The sequence below is a fragment of the Vicia villosa genome, unplaced genomic scaffold (genome assembly GCF_029867415.1).
Source record: "Vicia villosa cultivar HV-30 ecotype Madison, WI unplaced genomic scaffold, Vvil1.0 ctg.001020F_1_1, whole genome shotgun sequence".
NCBI lineage: Eukaryota > Viridiplantae > Streptophyta > Magnoliopsida > Fabales > Fabaceae > Vicia > Vicia villosa.
Genome location: NW_026705450.1, coordinates 436,405 through 450,728, shown reverse-complemented (window position 1 = coordinate 450,728; position 14,324 = coordinate 436,405). Strand labels below are relative to the sequence as shown.

At 35.6% G+C, this 14,324-nt stretch overlaps 1 protein-coding gene across 1 annotated transcript; it reads right to left on the bottom strand.

Moving 5' to 3' along the window:
- Positions 1 to 9,610: 9,610 nt before the first annotated feature.
- Positions 9,611 to 11,883, bottom strand: LOC131632806 (serine hydroxymethyltransferase 4). The gene is made up of 4 exons (XM_058903532.1): positions 11,119 to 11,883; positions 10,513 to 10,903; positions 10,327 to 10,428; positions 9,611 to 10,125 (listed from the first exon to the last, which is right to left on the bottom strand). The coding sequence occupies exons 1-4, from the start codon at positions 11,794 to 11,796 to the stop codon at positions 9,881 to 9,883; spliced, it is 1,416 nt and encodes a 471-aa protein (XP_058759515.1). The 5' UTR covers positions 11,797 to 11,883; the 3' UTR covers positions 9,611 to 9,880.
- Between the last annotated feature and the right edge of the window lie 2,441 nt (positions 11,884 to 14,324).

Below are 14,324 nucleotides of genomic sequence, written 5' to 3'. Positions count from 1 at the left end.
CTTGAGCAAGTTTATGTTGCTAACGAGGAGGTTGTTGTGTCAGTTGAGCAGGTTCCTATTGCTGATGAGGAGGTTGTTGTGCTGGCTGAGCAGGTTTTTGTTACGGATGATGATGCCACTCTTACTGATACAACGACCATAACTTGTACTTCTGCAGATGCATTTGTTCACAAAGATTGAGTCTTCCAAGGAGAACCTAGTGACTGATTTGTACTCACAGGATATGCTGGCCATGTCGCATGCATAGTATGGTAGAGAAAGGTATATATGTTATATTTTTTATTTGCAAAATATTTATTATGGTTTGGGGATTGTGTTGAAAGTTTACTGATAATTTTTTAACTTTGTTTTCTACAAGAGCTTCCTACGCTGAAGGTCACATCCCACGGTTCAAAGGTGAAGAACTCCCCTCCTGATGCTTGCGCATGTCAGGCGTAATATTCCTGATATCAATCTACGTGAGTTCATCGATTGCTCATTGACCATGCTCGACGCCTCCCTTCTGTCTGCTTTTTTTGAGCGGTGGCACTCAAAGACATCTTCCTTTCATCTTCCATTTGGAGAGATGACTATCACGTTGGATGATGTCTCCTCGTTCTTTCATCTCCTTATTGGCGGTAGATTCTTTACTGGTACTGTCATTAATCAAACGACAACATTACTCCAAGTTGTAGAGGATCTGCAAGTCATTGAGGATGTCGTGCTAGTAGAGTTTGATTTTAAAAGGGGATTTCACCTTCGAATGTCTTGGCCGCGAGACAAGTATCATGATCTTGTAGAGGCAGAGAGGTATTAGGTTTTCGCTAGAGCGTACATGCTACATATCTGATGGCATGTACTCTCTTTGAGGATGAGTCAGATATTTATATTGATGTTCGATACATGTGTCTGTTTAGTAGCCTAGAGACTCCATGCTGGGCTTGGGGAGTAGCCGTGTTGATCATAATTTATTCAACATTTGGAGTTGCGACAAGACAACTTGCAGGTTGTTTGAGTCTATTCCAATTATACAAGCATTTCTTAGTTGTTTTTATTTAATTGTTGTTTGTCACATTAGTTAGTTTTTATTTCTCCAATGCTGGATATACGAGCATTTCCCTAACATCTGTGATAGGAGAGTGCACACAGTTGCAAAAGACGCTCCACATGCGAGATGGAAAGCCAGGCAAGTGATTCAGGGTGGTGTTGTAGAGTACGGGAGGAGGTTTGATGCTCTGACAATAGACGATGTCGTTTAGACACCATACATAGCTCATTGGGACCATCATGCATTTGACGAAGCTGCATTATATTTAAGGCATATGAGGTGGGAAACCTCAGTGGCTAGACACTTGTCTGACAGGTATTTGAAACAATATGGTTATGTTTAAGGCATCCCTCAACCACTCTCGAATGCTCAAAAGGGGGCTTTGATAGATGTTTTCAGAGCCACATCATCAACTTTGCCCGTGAAATTAGATCTAGGACAGTGAGGGTTCAACATCCTTTGTAGTGCGAGGATGGTTACCTGGAGTGGTATCTCACTATATCACATCCTTGCCTCATACCACCTACTGTAGGGTCTCCGGATGTTGGGGGCCTTATGTTTCTAGGGTTTTTGATGCTCAGGTACAGGCTGACGACGTGCCTCCACCACCACCTTCATAAGGCATAGATGACCAAGAGCGTCTCCAGATGACCGTTGTATTATGGATAACTCATGGATTTGATAAACCCGGATGATGGGTTTTTTTTATAGGATTATCTCGGCTAGCACACATAGCCCGTATGGAGCCTATTTAGATTTTTGATTTGGTAATTGAATTTTTTGTATATTTTGTGACTCAGACTACTTCTCACAGTACTTTTATTGCATAATCTTTTGGTGATTTCATCATTTGTACAACAATCATAAATTAGAAATAACTAAACATGAAAACCTAGATACTACCAGATGATTTTGGACGTTTCAACATCTTAATTATATTGTCGACAAATCTTAAAATTAGTGCATCAAACTCGATCGACCCCTTAGTTATCCTTCGGCGAAATGATTTTCATATAGTCGTCACATCTTCACCGGTCTTCCAATCAAACAAGTTGTATTTCACCCTTCCATTATTATCAAATCAATGTTCATGAAACTTGATCTTTCTTACCCTTATATTATCGATATCAGGTAACAATTTATTCAAGTTGTCTGTCAAGGGAGAGATGTAGTGTCATCCGGAAGCGTGAACTCAACAAGAGCATTGTCTACGTTGAAATAAACTTCTGCCTCAATCAGAAATTGAGGAAGAGACATTTTTTAGATGTCTTTCTTTGTAACATATTCCATTATTGCTCTATTTATACAACTTTGGATTCATTCTAGACCACACAAAATTGTCGGTAAATCAAGACCCTACAAAACTGTCGGCAAAATCATGATCGTTAAAAAAATTTGAATCTATACACTATAAAAAATTCCACCTTTTAACTAAATTTCCGGTACAGAATGGTAGATTTTGAAAATTTTGGACAAAATTGTAACTTACCAAAAATTTCAAATAAACTATTGTAAATTTCATATACAAGAAATTTTCAACATGCTACCAAAATTTTTATTCGGAAAAGTTGTTCTTTTTTAACAAAATAAGGGGTGCCAGGTATAATTTTGGGGGTGGTAAGTTAAATGCTCGATTGTTGAGGTGGCATGAAGCTTCACTTGAAGAATATTTGAAGTGCCATGGATGTAGCTAGAGAAACCACATTTCCAAGCTTTCGAGAATTATATATGAGGTTGACAAAGCTAGAATGAGTAGGTAGGTGTACCAATACAACTTCCATCAACATTCATAATAATGTATAACAATAATGTTATTCTTACACTATTTAGTGATACTACACTGTAGTTTTATACGGTTTTATTTTCTAATTATGTTTAATAATTACTTTTCCTTTTTCGGAAACAAATACTCACAAACTTATGGTGTATTCAAGATGGTGTAAAGTATATGGTGTCATTAAAATTTGTAAGAATAACAACCCTCTAATGCATAAATTAGAAGAGTTCTATTTGATGAGATGACTTTATGAGAGTTCAAATTGAGGTTATCAATCGAGCGAATAACTAAGAAAGACGGTAAATGAGAATTGGATTCATGAGAAACGATGGTTGAGTTTATGTTTCTCCAAGTCCACTTGATCTTTCTAGCAAAAAGGTTATTTCTGGTGCTAGAGCATTATTTTTAGCTTAATGTTGCTTCTTGATTATTGAAAAATTAATAGTAATAAATTCAAAATTCTAACAAAGATTTCTAGAATCAGTGCAGTCACAAACACAATACAAAAAGAATCTTATCTTTCAGGCCATATCGAGAGCACAAAAGAAAGGTGACTAATGTTGCAGTGGTGTGCAACAGAGAAAGGGTAAGCAGAAAATTTGGCAAACGAGCTAACATATGAACCTAATGTGGAGGAAGTTGAGTGGAAAAAGATTTTATGTAGGGAGACATTCGTGAGTAGAAATATTTCATTATGAGAAACATATTATGAATGTGAACAAATGAGACAATAACAACAACACGATCAAGAATAGTCAAATGATTGTACTAGAAAGAAGATTGTTGAGATATTATTTTATTATTATTCAATATTTATTGCTTTTATTAGTAGTATCAATTAGGATATTATTTAGGATATTATTGTATCAAATCTTTCCTCATTAAGTATATCTTCTCCTTAATTAGTGGGGTCAAAAGTCTATTTTTTCTTGGGTGTGCAAGAGCCTTTGTTAGTTTGTTATTAAAATTTATCGTCTTCTTCAAACAGTGACACATAATCGCCAATGGTGGTCGGAAGTCTCTGATCTACCATCTTCCAAAATTGCATCGTCAAAACACCTACCACGCGCCGCCCTGAGAATACCCCACGCGCCCCACTCATGCTCCCTCGTCGGCGAATCTTATCCATGTGCCACCTTCTGACTGTCTATTTCTAGCGTGATTGTTGCTACATGCTCGATTTTGCCTGCTGAATCCTGTGGGGCCAATATCAGTTAGTGGGTCTCACGTTTAAGGTGTGTTCGATTAGTGCTTTGCCTTATACTTATTTGTTAGTTTTTATTTCTCTTTGTTCGCATATAATCTGTCGATTGTATCGTTTATATTATCCAAAACTTCTTTATTTGGTGATATTGAGATTTTTTTACCATTCCTGAAACATCATGACTTAAATTTCAAGTCCATGGGATGTTGGTGTTAAGGAGAATCCTCCCAAAAAGTGTCTTATTTCATTTGCGTTTCAAGCAACAACCACTATTACGATGCCAAATTAAATGTTAATAATAGCTATTTGAATTGGTATGCTTTAGTTGGATTGTGGTTTTTAGGTCAACGTCTGGATGAACATATTACAAAAAAGGTTTCAAAAATTGATAAAGAGATAAAATATTATTATAATCGACGAATTATCATGTTGTATCATTGTTGTGAAATTTTATTTAGGCAAAGTTGATGGCACACTTCCGTGCGTATAGGACATGTTATGAGGTTTGGCAGAATGCTAAAAACCTTTGTGATAATGATATTCAAATAATGTATGTGTTGGTACACAACTTGGATACTCTTCATATGAATGATCAAGACTTATCAGAATATTTTACCCGGGTTCAGTCTACTATTGATGGCCTCAAGTTTATGATGGTTAGTGATGGTATTACGAAAGTGCTGGGCAAGCTTGAAAATATGTTCATGGTGTTTGCTCTTCATGTCCACTCTAAAGAATATAGTTCAGTTAAACAACAGGCGTTAGCAAATACTACCATCCCTACGATAGAAGAATTAATAGATCGCCTCATCCAAGTATCTTTACCAACTACCAAGTGATGGCACTCATAATGCTCCTAAGTCATCTGATTTTGTTTAGTAATAGATGACATGGTGGACATGGCCGTGGTCGAGGACGTGTCAAAGGAGGTAGAGGTAACTTCTATTGTACTAATTGTAGGAAATATGGACACACTCAAGATCGATGCTTTGACTTACATGGCTACCCGAACAAAACCTCTAATGTCGCTCAAACCACTGCGAAATGTGAATCAAAGGGTGAACTCGAAACTAATTTCTCAGCCGATGAGTATAAGGAGTATTTATGATTGAAAGTAACATAATGCGCCACCTCCTCGGCTACTATTGCTCATACTGGTAATTATATGGTTTATCTTTCTCATGCTACTTCTATTGGATGGATTATGGATTTTGGTGCTTAAGACCATGTGACTGGTAATGCCTCACTTTTCTATAAATTATCACCACCTAAATATTGACATTATATTACTGTTGCAGATGGATCTAAAGTTGAGGCATATGGTGTTGGACGAGTATCACGTATTCCCTCACACTTTTTGAGTTATGTTTTTTCGATTCATAATTGTACTTTCAATTTGATTTCTATAAGAAAATTAACCATCTCTTTAAACAATGTTATAAAATTTACGTTTAATTCCTTTTTGAAACAGGATCGGAGTACGGGACAAACGATTTGAGTCGGAATTGAATCTAACCGTTTTTTACAATCTTCAAATGCCTACTTCTGCTATATGTGCCACTATCGAATCTCCTGATCTTCTACATCATCCCTTAGATCATCCAAGTTTATCATAATTGAAGAAAATGGTGTCTGGTCTTCCTCATTTTGAGTCCTTACAATGTGAGTCTTGTCAGTTAGGAAACATGTTAGAGTTTATTTTTCCATTCACATTAATAACAGAGTTTTGTCTCTTTTTGGCGTCATTTGTTCTGATGTGTGGGGTCCTAGTCAGATTCCTTCTATCCCATGGTATATCTATTATGTTACTTTTATTGATGATTTCTCAAGATGTACTTGGATGCTTTTAATGAAAGATCGTTTTGAGTTGTTTAATATTTTAAAGAATTTTTATTCTGAAATCTCGATCCAATTTGGCAAAACAATTCGCATTTTACAGTGATAATTAAAAATAATATTCTTCTGATCGTTTCAACTCTTTCATGCACTCCAAATGCATCTTGCATCAATTGAGTTGTCCCTATATGCCTCAACAAAATGGCGTTGCTGAAACAAAACATAGACACATTTTTTACACTACTCGTACCCTTTTGTTAAATGCCAATATACCTCTAAAGTTTTTGGGTGATTTTGTTCTTATTGTCGGGTATTTAATTAACCGGATGCCATTCTCCATGTTGAATGATTAGGTTTCTCATTCCTTGGTGCACCCTACAGATCCTTAATATGTTGTTTCCACATTATGTCTTTGGATGTACTTGCTTTGTTTATGATTTGTTCCCAGGTCATGATAAAATGTATGCTCTTGCTATCAAATGTGTTTTTCTGGGCTACTCCTGCACCCAAAAGGAATATCTGGGTTACTTTCCTTTTATGCATTGTTTTTACATGTCGGCATATGTTACATTCTTTGAGGACGTACCATAATTTCCCAATTTGTGTGTCCTTGAAACTAATTTAGATCAAATTTTGCCTATTCCTTATTCTGAGTCAGTTCAGTCCTTAATCGTCTAGTCCACCATTGTGATAGACGCTTCTCCACCACCATTGAAACGATATGGCATTACCTATGTAAGAAGGTTGAGACCACGTGATTCAACTCATATTCCAGACGCCTCCATCCATGCTCCGACTCCGTCTCTTGAGTTGACCATTGTCATCCGTAAAGATAATCTTTCAACTCGTAACCCTTATCCTATTTATAATAGTGTGTCTTATCATCAGTTATCTCCTACCTATTATTCATTTTTTATTGCATTTGCATCTATTTCTATTCCTAAAACTATCCAGGAAGCTTTATCCCATCCAAGGTGAAGAGAGATAATACTTGATGAAATGTCAGCTTTAGAATCTAATCATACTTGGGAGCTTGTTCCTCTCCCACCTGAAAAATTTGTTGTTGGTTATAGGTGGATATTTAATATCAAGGTGAATCCCGATGGACAGGTAGATCGATTGAAATATGTCTTAGTCAGAAATGAGAAACTCAAGCCCACAATCAAGATTATAGTGATACTTTTTCTTCTGTTGCAAATATGGCATCTATTTTCCTCTTTCTAGCCATGACTGCCATGAAACAATGACATCTATCTCAATTGGATATCAAAAATGTATTCTTGCATGGTGACTTGGAATAGGAGATTTACCTGGAGCAACATCTTGGGTTTGTTTCATAGTTATGTTGGAACTTGGTTCAATGAGAGCATAAAAGTTGTTAAAGTCAGATTTTAGGAGTGAGTTCAGGCCCTTCACCAAATACCTTAATGATCTAGGCATTTTACACAAGTTAACATGTCCACGCACCTCACATCAAAATGAAACTGTGGAAAGAAAGCATATGAATATAGTGAAAATGGGATTAACACTACTTTCTCATGCTTTAATGTTAATCAAGTTTTAGAACCATGGGTTTACTACAACACTATATCTAATCAACAGGCTACCAACTGCTGTTTAACTAAGTACCTCTCGCCTTACTTTGCCTTGTATAACATGCAACTAGACTACAAGTCATTAAAAGTATTTGGTTGTGCATGTTTTCATTTCCTCGGGTCATACAACCAACATAAGTTTTAATTTAGAAGAAGTCAATGTGTGTTTCTAGGCGTGTTTCCTACTCATAAGAGCTACAAGTGTCTTAACACTGAAGATATAATTTTCATTTTCAAGGATGTATCTTTTAATGAAATTGAGTTTTCATACAAAAGCTATGATTCATATAACTCTGAGTTGAAAATCCAAATATCACCTTCATATCCAATCTAACATGCCTCTAATTATGCCAAGCTCGCCTCCAACAACAAAAGACAAAGAACATGTAGAATAATTGGTTGTCACAAACCATAACAACAATGTCCAAGACACGACACCTAGTATGGTTGGTCCTTCAGTTCAAATAAGTGTTCGCAAAAATTCCACAAGCCTGCTTGAGAGTTACACTTCTGAACCAACAAATGTACCTACTAGTCATGACCAACCTATCCACTTAGAGAAATCCCATGGTTTATCCGTGGAGTACTCATTTGAACCGTCACGTGTCTGATGCTTTTCATCCAATTTCAAGTACACTACATGTCCCATCCCATCTTTACATAAGTCTAAGTCATCAGAGTCTGCAAATGACTTCATACATAAGCAACCACAAAATAAAGGATATAATTCTACCTTCTCACAAGACCAATTAAGTTTTTCTACTACTTCTTTATCTCCTTCCTTTCACACTCATTCTCAACAAACCAGTCTCTTAGTCAATAATCGTCCTATGCTCACTAGAGCTAAAACTTACAAACTCAAACCTAAAGCCTTTCTCGTCCACACTAAGCCGAGCTCTACCAAACAAGAACTTTCTCATCCTGGGTGGCATGAAGCCATAAAACATGAGTATGAATCATTAATGAAAAATCGCACTTGGACTTTGTTAACACTTCCTCTTCATATGAAGCCTATATGCTTCAATTGGATGCTCAAAGTCAAGGAAAATCCAGATGACAATGTAAATAAGTATAAGGCCAAGTTAATAACCAAAGGGTTCCATAAAACATTTTTACCTGTGGTGAAACCAACAACCATTAGAATTATTCTCTCTTTGGCTATCAACTACAAATGGGAAGTTTAACAAGTTGATATGAACAATATTGTCCTTAATGGGGATCTTCAAGAAGAGGTTTATATGCAACAATCTTCTGGCTTTGTTGACACCAATGTAATCCTAGTGTGATATGAGAAGCTACATGAAACTTTGATTCAGTTTGGGTTCTCATATAGTAAGTGTGTCCATTCTCTTTTTGTCTACAAGCATAAGGGTGTCACCTTGGGTTCTCATATAGTAAGTGTGTCCATTGTCTTTTTGTTTACAAGCATAAGGGGTCACCTTGTATGCTTTACTATATGTTGCTGATATTCTACTTATTAGCACTTCCTCTACATTAATCCACGATCTCATTACCAAATTGCATGACAAATTCGCTATGAAAAAACTTTGGTATCTCAAAATATTTTCTTGGCATAGAAGTACTCTACCAACCAAATGGATCCATGCGGCTATCACAAACAAAGTATATAAAGGACTTGCTTATAAAATCCACATGACAGGTGCTAATGGTGTGAACACTCCTATGTTGAGTCACTGCAAGTTAAGGAAACGTGACCCTCACACGGTATGGCATAACTTTTTTGTGTAAACAAAACCTGTCAGTTTAACAAGCTTGTATCACATTGAAGCTTGGCTAAAAGGATACTAAGGTATCTAAGTTGTTGTCACCTGTTAATCCTCTACAACAAGTCTTACTGAGAGCCTATAGTGACTGAGATTGGGCAAGCAAACAATTTTTTTCTCTTTTTTTCCCCTTTTATTCTAACCTTGTAATCAAAAGAAAATCTTAGTTCAGGTTAGACTCAATTCAGTTTTTTGACTTTTACCGATCAATGAACTGTCTTAATGATAATTGCGTCTGATGTCCATATAATCGCAATCATTGTTACAGCTTCATTAAATCTCGACACTTATATGAAGATAGAACACAATATCGCATCAAACTGATTATTTTTGGCGCAGTTCAAAGATCAAAAGACAAAACCCTCCAATACATTTGAATACTTTAACTACTATATGAAACACATTCTTTTTCATAAAATTCAACAAACTTTTAAGTTGGCGTTTGGCATAATACAGAGGTAGTAGGTGTAACAGGTAAATAGAATACATTCTTTTGTTTCATTAAACAGATATTTGTAAAAAATACTGGTATCATATTTTACTTAAGAAAATACGATATCAGGATAGACACATAACAACATACACGAACTTAAAATTGAACCAAAAGCAATCGAATTAGCCTTTGACATCCAAAATGAGAGCCTAAGCATGCGCAGCTTAATCCTTGTACTTAAGCTCAGATACTAGGAATCCAGGCATATCAAATGAGGCTGAAAACTTCTCAACATCAGCTTTGAGGTCTTCAATAGCTTTGTTGTTCACCAAACCCTTGTTGAAATCCTTCAAAAGTTTTCCATATTCCTTTTGAATCTCTAGTGTCAGAGTTACTGCACGGTGAAGAAACTCACCAATCTGCTCAAAGTCCTTCTCAACCAATCCCCTAGAAGTCATAGCCGGGGCACCTGTTAACAAAAAGCTCCGGTCAACTACTCGTGCAAAATGACAACTTTCTGTAACATATTACGCACTAAACAACACTTGGCATAAACAAAACTTCAATTTTGCGTAAGTTTCTAATTCAAGAACGTTTCTCTATAGTGTCTGAGTATGAACAATTAGGTTCTAAATTAAAAACACTAGTTCAAATACATAGGAGCTCTTACCAATCCTTACTCCTCCAGGGGCCAAGGCACTGCTATCACCAAAAACAGCATTCTTGTTCACAGTAATGTTACATAGGTCACAAAGTTTTTCCACCTTATTACCTGCAAGAGTACGGAAATTGCATAAACAAATCGGAGGCCCAACTTTAAACAATCAAAAACCAATGAGCTTGCAGATTAGTTTACCTGTCAAGCCAAGAGGACGGAGATCCCACAAGACAAGATGATTTTCAGTTCCTCCGGTGACAAGAGCGTATCCCTTGTTTATCAAGAAATTTCCAAGTGCAACTGCATTGGCCTTAACTTGCTTAGCATATGCCTTGAACCCGGGGGTCGTGGCCTGTTTCAAAGCAACAGCAAGAGCGCCAATCTGGTGGTTGTGAGGACCACCCTGAAGGGAGGGGAAAACAGCAAAGTTGATTTTGTCTTCAAACTCATAAACTGCATTCTCAGGCTGACCCTTCTTTGGTGGCTTAGGTCCCTTCCGGTAGAAGATCATACCGGCCCTAGGACCCCTTAAACTCTTATGGGTTGTTGTTGTGACAATGTCACAGAACTCAAAGGGATTATTAGCTTCCTGTATCCACACAAAAATAACTCAAAATCATAAACTAAAACATTAAAACTCGGGAAACAAATACAGATCTAGCTAAAAAAACAATAAAAATCATGAAATTACACTCCATCACCATCGTTGAATCATGAACAAAAATTGCAGATTTGTTAGTTTAACTTCCTAATTCTAGCACTATAAGATAGATCCATAAAGAAATGATAGAAACAAATTCATACCTGAGCAGCAACAAGGCCACTAATGTGAGCCATATCACAAAGCAAAAGTGCACCACACTTATCAGCAACTTGTCTAAACCTAGCATAATCCCAATCCCTAGGATAAGCACTTCCACCACAAATAATCAACTTAGGTCTAAAATCCAAAGCCTTCTCCTCCAACCTATCGTAATCAATAAACCCCGTAGTCGAATTCACCTTATACGGCAAACTCTCAAAGTAGATCGAAGTCGCCGAGATCTTCTTCCCACCGGAAGTATAGTATCCATGAGTCAAATGTCCACCGGAAGGCAGATCCAGTCCCATGATCCTGTCATGCGGCTGCAGCACCGCCGTGTAGGCGGCGAAATTCGCCGGAGAGCCAGAGTAAGGCTGAACATTAACGCCCCAGTTCGCGGCGTCGAGGTGGAAAGCCTCGAGAGCGCGGGAGCGGCAGAGGTTCTCGATCTGGTCGATGAACTCGTTGCCGCCGTAGTAACGGTTACCGGGAATTCCCTCGGAGTATTTGTTGGTGAGGGCGCTTCCGAGAGCTTCGATGACGGCGAAGGAGGTGAAATTTTCGGAGGCGATGAGTTCGATTCCGCGGCATTGACGGCGTTTCTCTTTTTCGATTAGGTCGTGGATTTCGGGGTCGACCGTTACTAACGGCGTGTTTCCCCACTCGCTAACTGGATCCATTTTCACAATAATAGAGGAAATAACACAAACAGTGTGGTGTCACTGGTGTGTGGCTCTGTTAGTGTTGTGGTTTTTGTACATTTGGCTTTGTGTGCTGTGTGTTCCTTTTAAAAGATTTTTTAGCTGTTGAATTAAATAAGGAATGTACAATTATATCCTTTTTCTTTTACTACTCTGGTTTAGATTTGGTAGATTAGGTTCTTTGAGAGTGATGTATGAAAATCTGCATGTGACGTGGATAGAGTTAGGAAAATTTTGGTTGTGAAACTGTGGTTAAGTTAAGTTAATTTTCTCCCAGTAAGTTGGTGACAAAAGGTTTCAAATGAGTGGGTTGAGTTGGTGAGGGTAATTCAGTCATTCTATTCTTACCAACCACACTGCCGGTGATCTTGCGCCCGTGTTTAACTTGCTAATGACTGAGTTTTACTCCTACTTTTATAAAATGAATTAACGGGTCTCCTTATTATAATAAAAATTTATTATTGTATTAAGTTTTTTAGTCAAAATTAAATTCACCTATTGACACAAATTTTTACATAGATTTAATTAACGGTTAGAAATTGATATAAGAAAATACTATTAATACTTGTTTAAGACACATGTAAAAATATTGTCATTAAAATTATGTGTTTAAGTTTACTAAAAATTTAACAGTTATTTTGTTAAATAAAGTTTTTTAATTTTAAATTATAAGTTAAATATATTTTTAGTCTCTATGAATTATTAAATTTTATTTTTGTTTAGAAAATTAAAATATTTTGGTCATTATAAAATTATTATGCATGTAGCTTTACTTTCTGTTGTTAAATAATGTATATTTTTAAATAATTATTTTATAAATATGATTAGAAGGTTATAAAAAGTTTTTTTAAAAAAAAAAATTAAAAATATGATTTCTAAGTCTAGATTTTCATTATTTTTATTATTATTATTTTAAAAAAAATATATTTAATTCTTTTCATTTTAGAAATTTCTAAAATTTGATAAGTAGATATTTTAGAATATTCTAAACATATATAAAAAAAATTATTTAAAAATTTTAAAATTGTTAAACAGTTTATAAAATTATAGAAAATAAAAATACTAAAACTACAAACATAAAAAATTTATAAAAACAAAAATATATTTATTTTTTTAATTGAAACTAAAAATAAAATTTAAAATATTTATAAAGACTACCAAATTATGTTTTTTACCGATCAAATTTTGGATTTATTTAAGAGAAATGTTTTCATGACACTTAATCATACATACATGTATGATGTACACCGTACTTTATACTATAAATATATACTCATTCATTTTTTAATGATTTTTTACCTCACATTGAAACCTGTGCTGCACTATATAATTGTATGCATATTGCATACGGTGTAAATGCAATTCGGTGTAGGAAAACCAGTGTAAGCATACCACAGCTCTTTATTTAATTAACATAGAATACATGATGCTTATGCTGCCACATTGGCACTAACAAAAAACTTATACCACCTACCTCGTTTCGTTTTCCACAGCCAAAAGTAGGTTTTAGAGTTGGTGGCTGCCATGGTTTGGGTTTTAGCAATATTGTGTTTACCTTGGACAACCGTTAGATTCTAGTAGGTGTATCCAACCTTGTATTTGAAACAAATTTATTGTGGGTTGTTTATGAAGATTAATATGACACTTTAGAGTTTTATTGTATTTAGGGGTGGACAATAAATTCCGAACAGACCGAAATCCGGTCTAACCGATTGCAAACACAACAGTATGGATGGGTTCTTTTAAAACATGGGTTGTTCGGATGAAACAGTATGGATGGGTTCTTTTAAACCGTGGGTTGTTCGGATGATTTCTTTTGGGTTTTTATGAGTATAAACGGACGAGTAAGGATCCTTTCAATTTTTCTAAAGAAATAGAATTCTCCATTATTATAGTTTTGATGTAAATAAAATATATATTTGGACACATTTCAAAAAATAGTGACATTAATTATACATTTATATTTCAAAATTATAATAATTAACACTTCCATTTTTTTTTAGAAATGGAGAAAATCTTTGCTGATGTGGGTGCACAAAATTGATCCACACATACCCATTACCGACCGACATACAAAGTTAATATATATTTATTTTAACTTGACGCTCAGCTTTTTAGATGAAGATAAAATCCAATATTTTTTTCTAACTATCTAAGCTTGTAGTACAATTGTAGACTAATAGACTCAGCTTTTTAAATAAAGATAAAGATCACAAAATAGTTTCTTTGAAGGAGTATCATTGACCTTTCTTTTCTCACATCTCACACTTGGTCACCTCTCTCTCTAAAATATAGGCTACTACCACCTCAAAATTTCACATTATACTTCTCTCTGTTTATTCACAGTAACTTTTATTTTCTCACATCTCACATTTAGAGTGTGTTTGGTTGAGTGAAGAAGTTGAGAAGAGAGAAAGAGGCGAGAGAGAGAGTGAGAAGAGAGAAATAAATGAGAAATATAGAAGATTTGATGTATTGTTTGGAATAAGAGAAAGAAGTGAGAAATG

Coding starts and splice junctions, on each gene's coding strand:
- LOC131632806 (XM_058903532.1), bottom strand. CDS start 11,796: ATGGATCCAGTTAGCGAGTGGGGAAACACGCCGTTAGTAACGGTCGAC. Junction 10,904..11,118: donor GTGGCCTTGTTGCTGCTCAG/GTATGAATTTGT, acceptor GTGTGGATACAG/GAAGCTAATAATCCCTTTGA. Junction 10,126..10,326: donor CCCTGGAGGAGTAAGGATTG/GTAAGAGCTCCT, acceptor TTTTGTTAACAG/GTGCCCCGGCTATGACTTCT.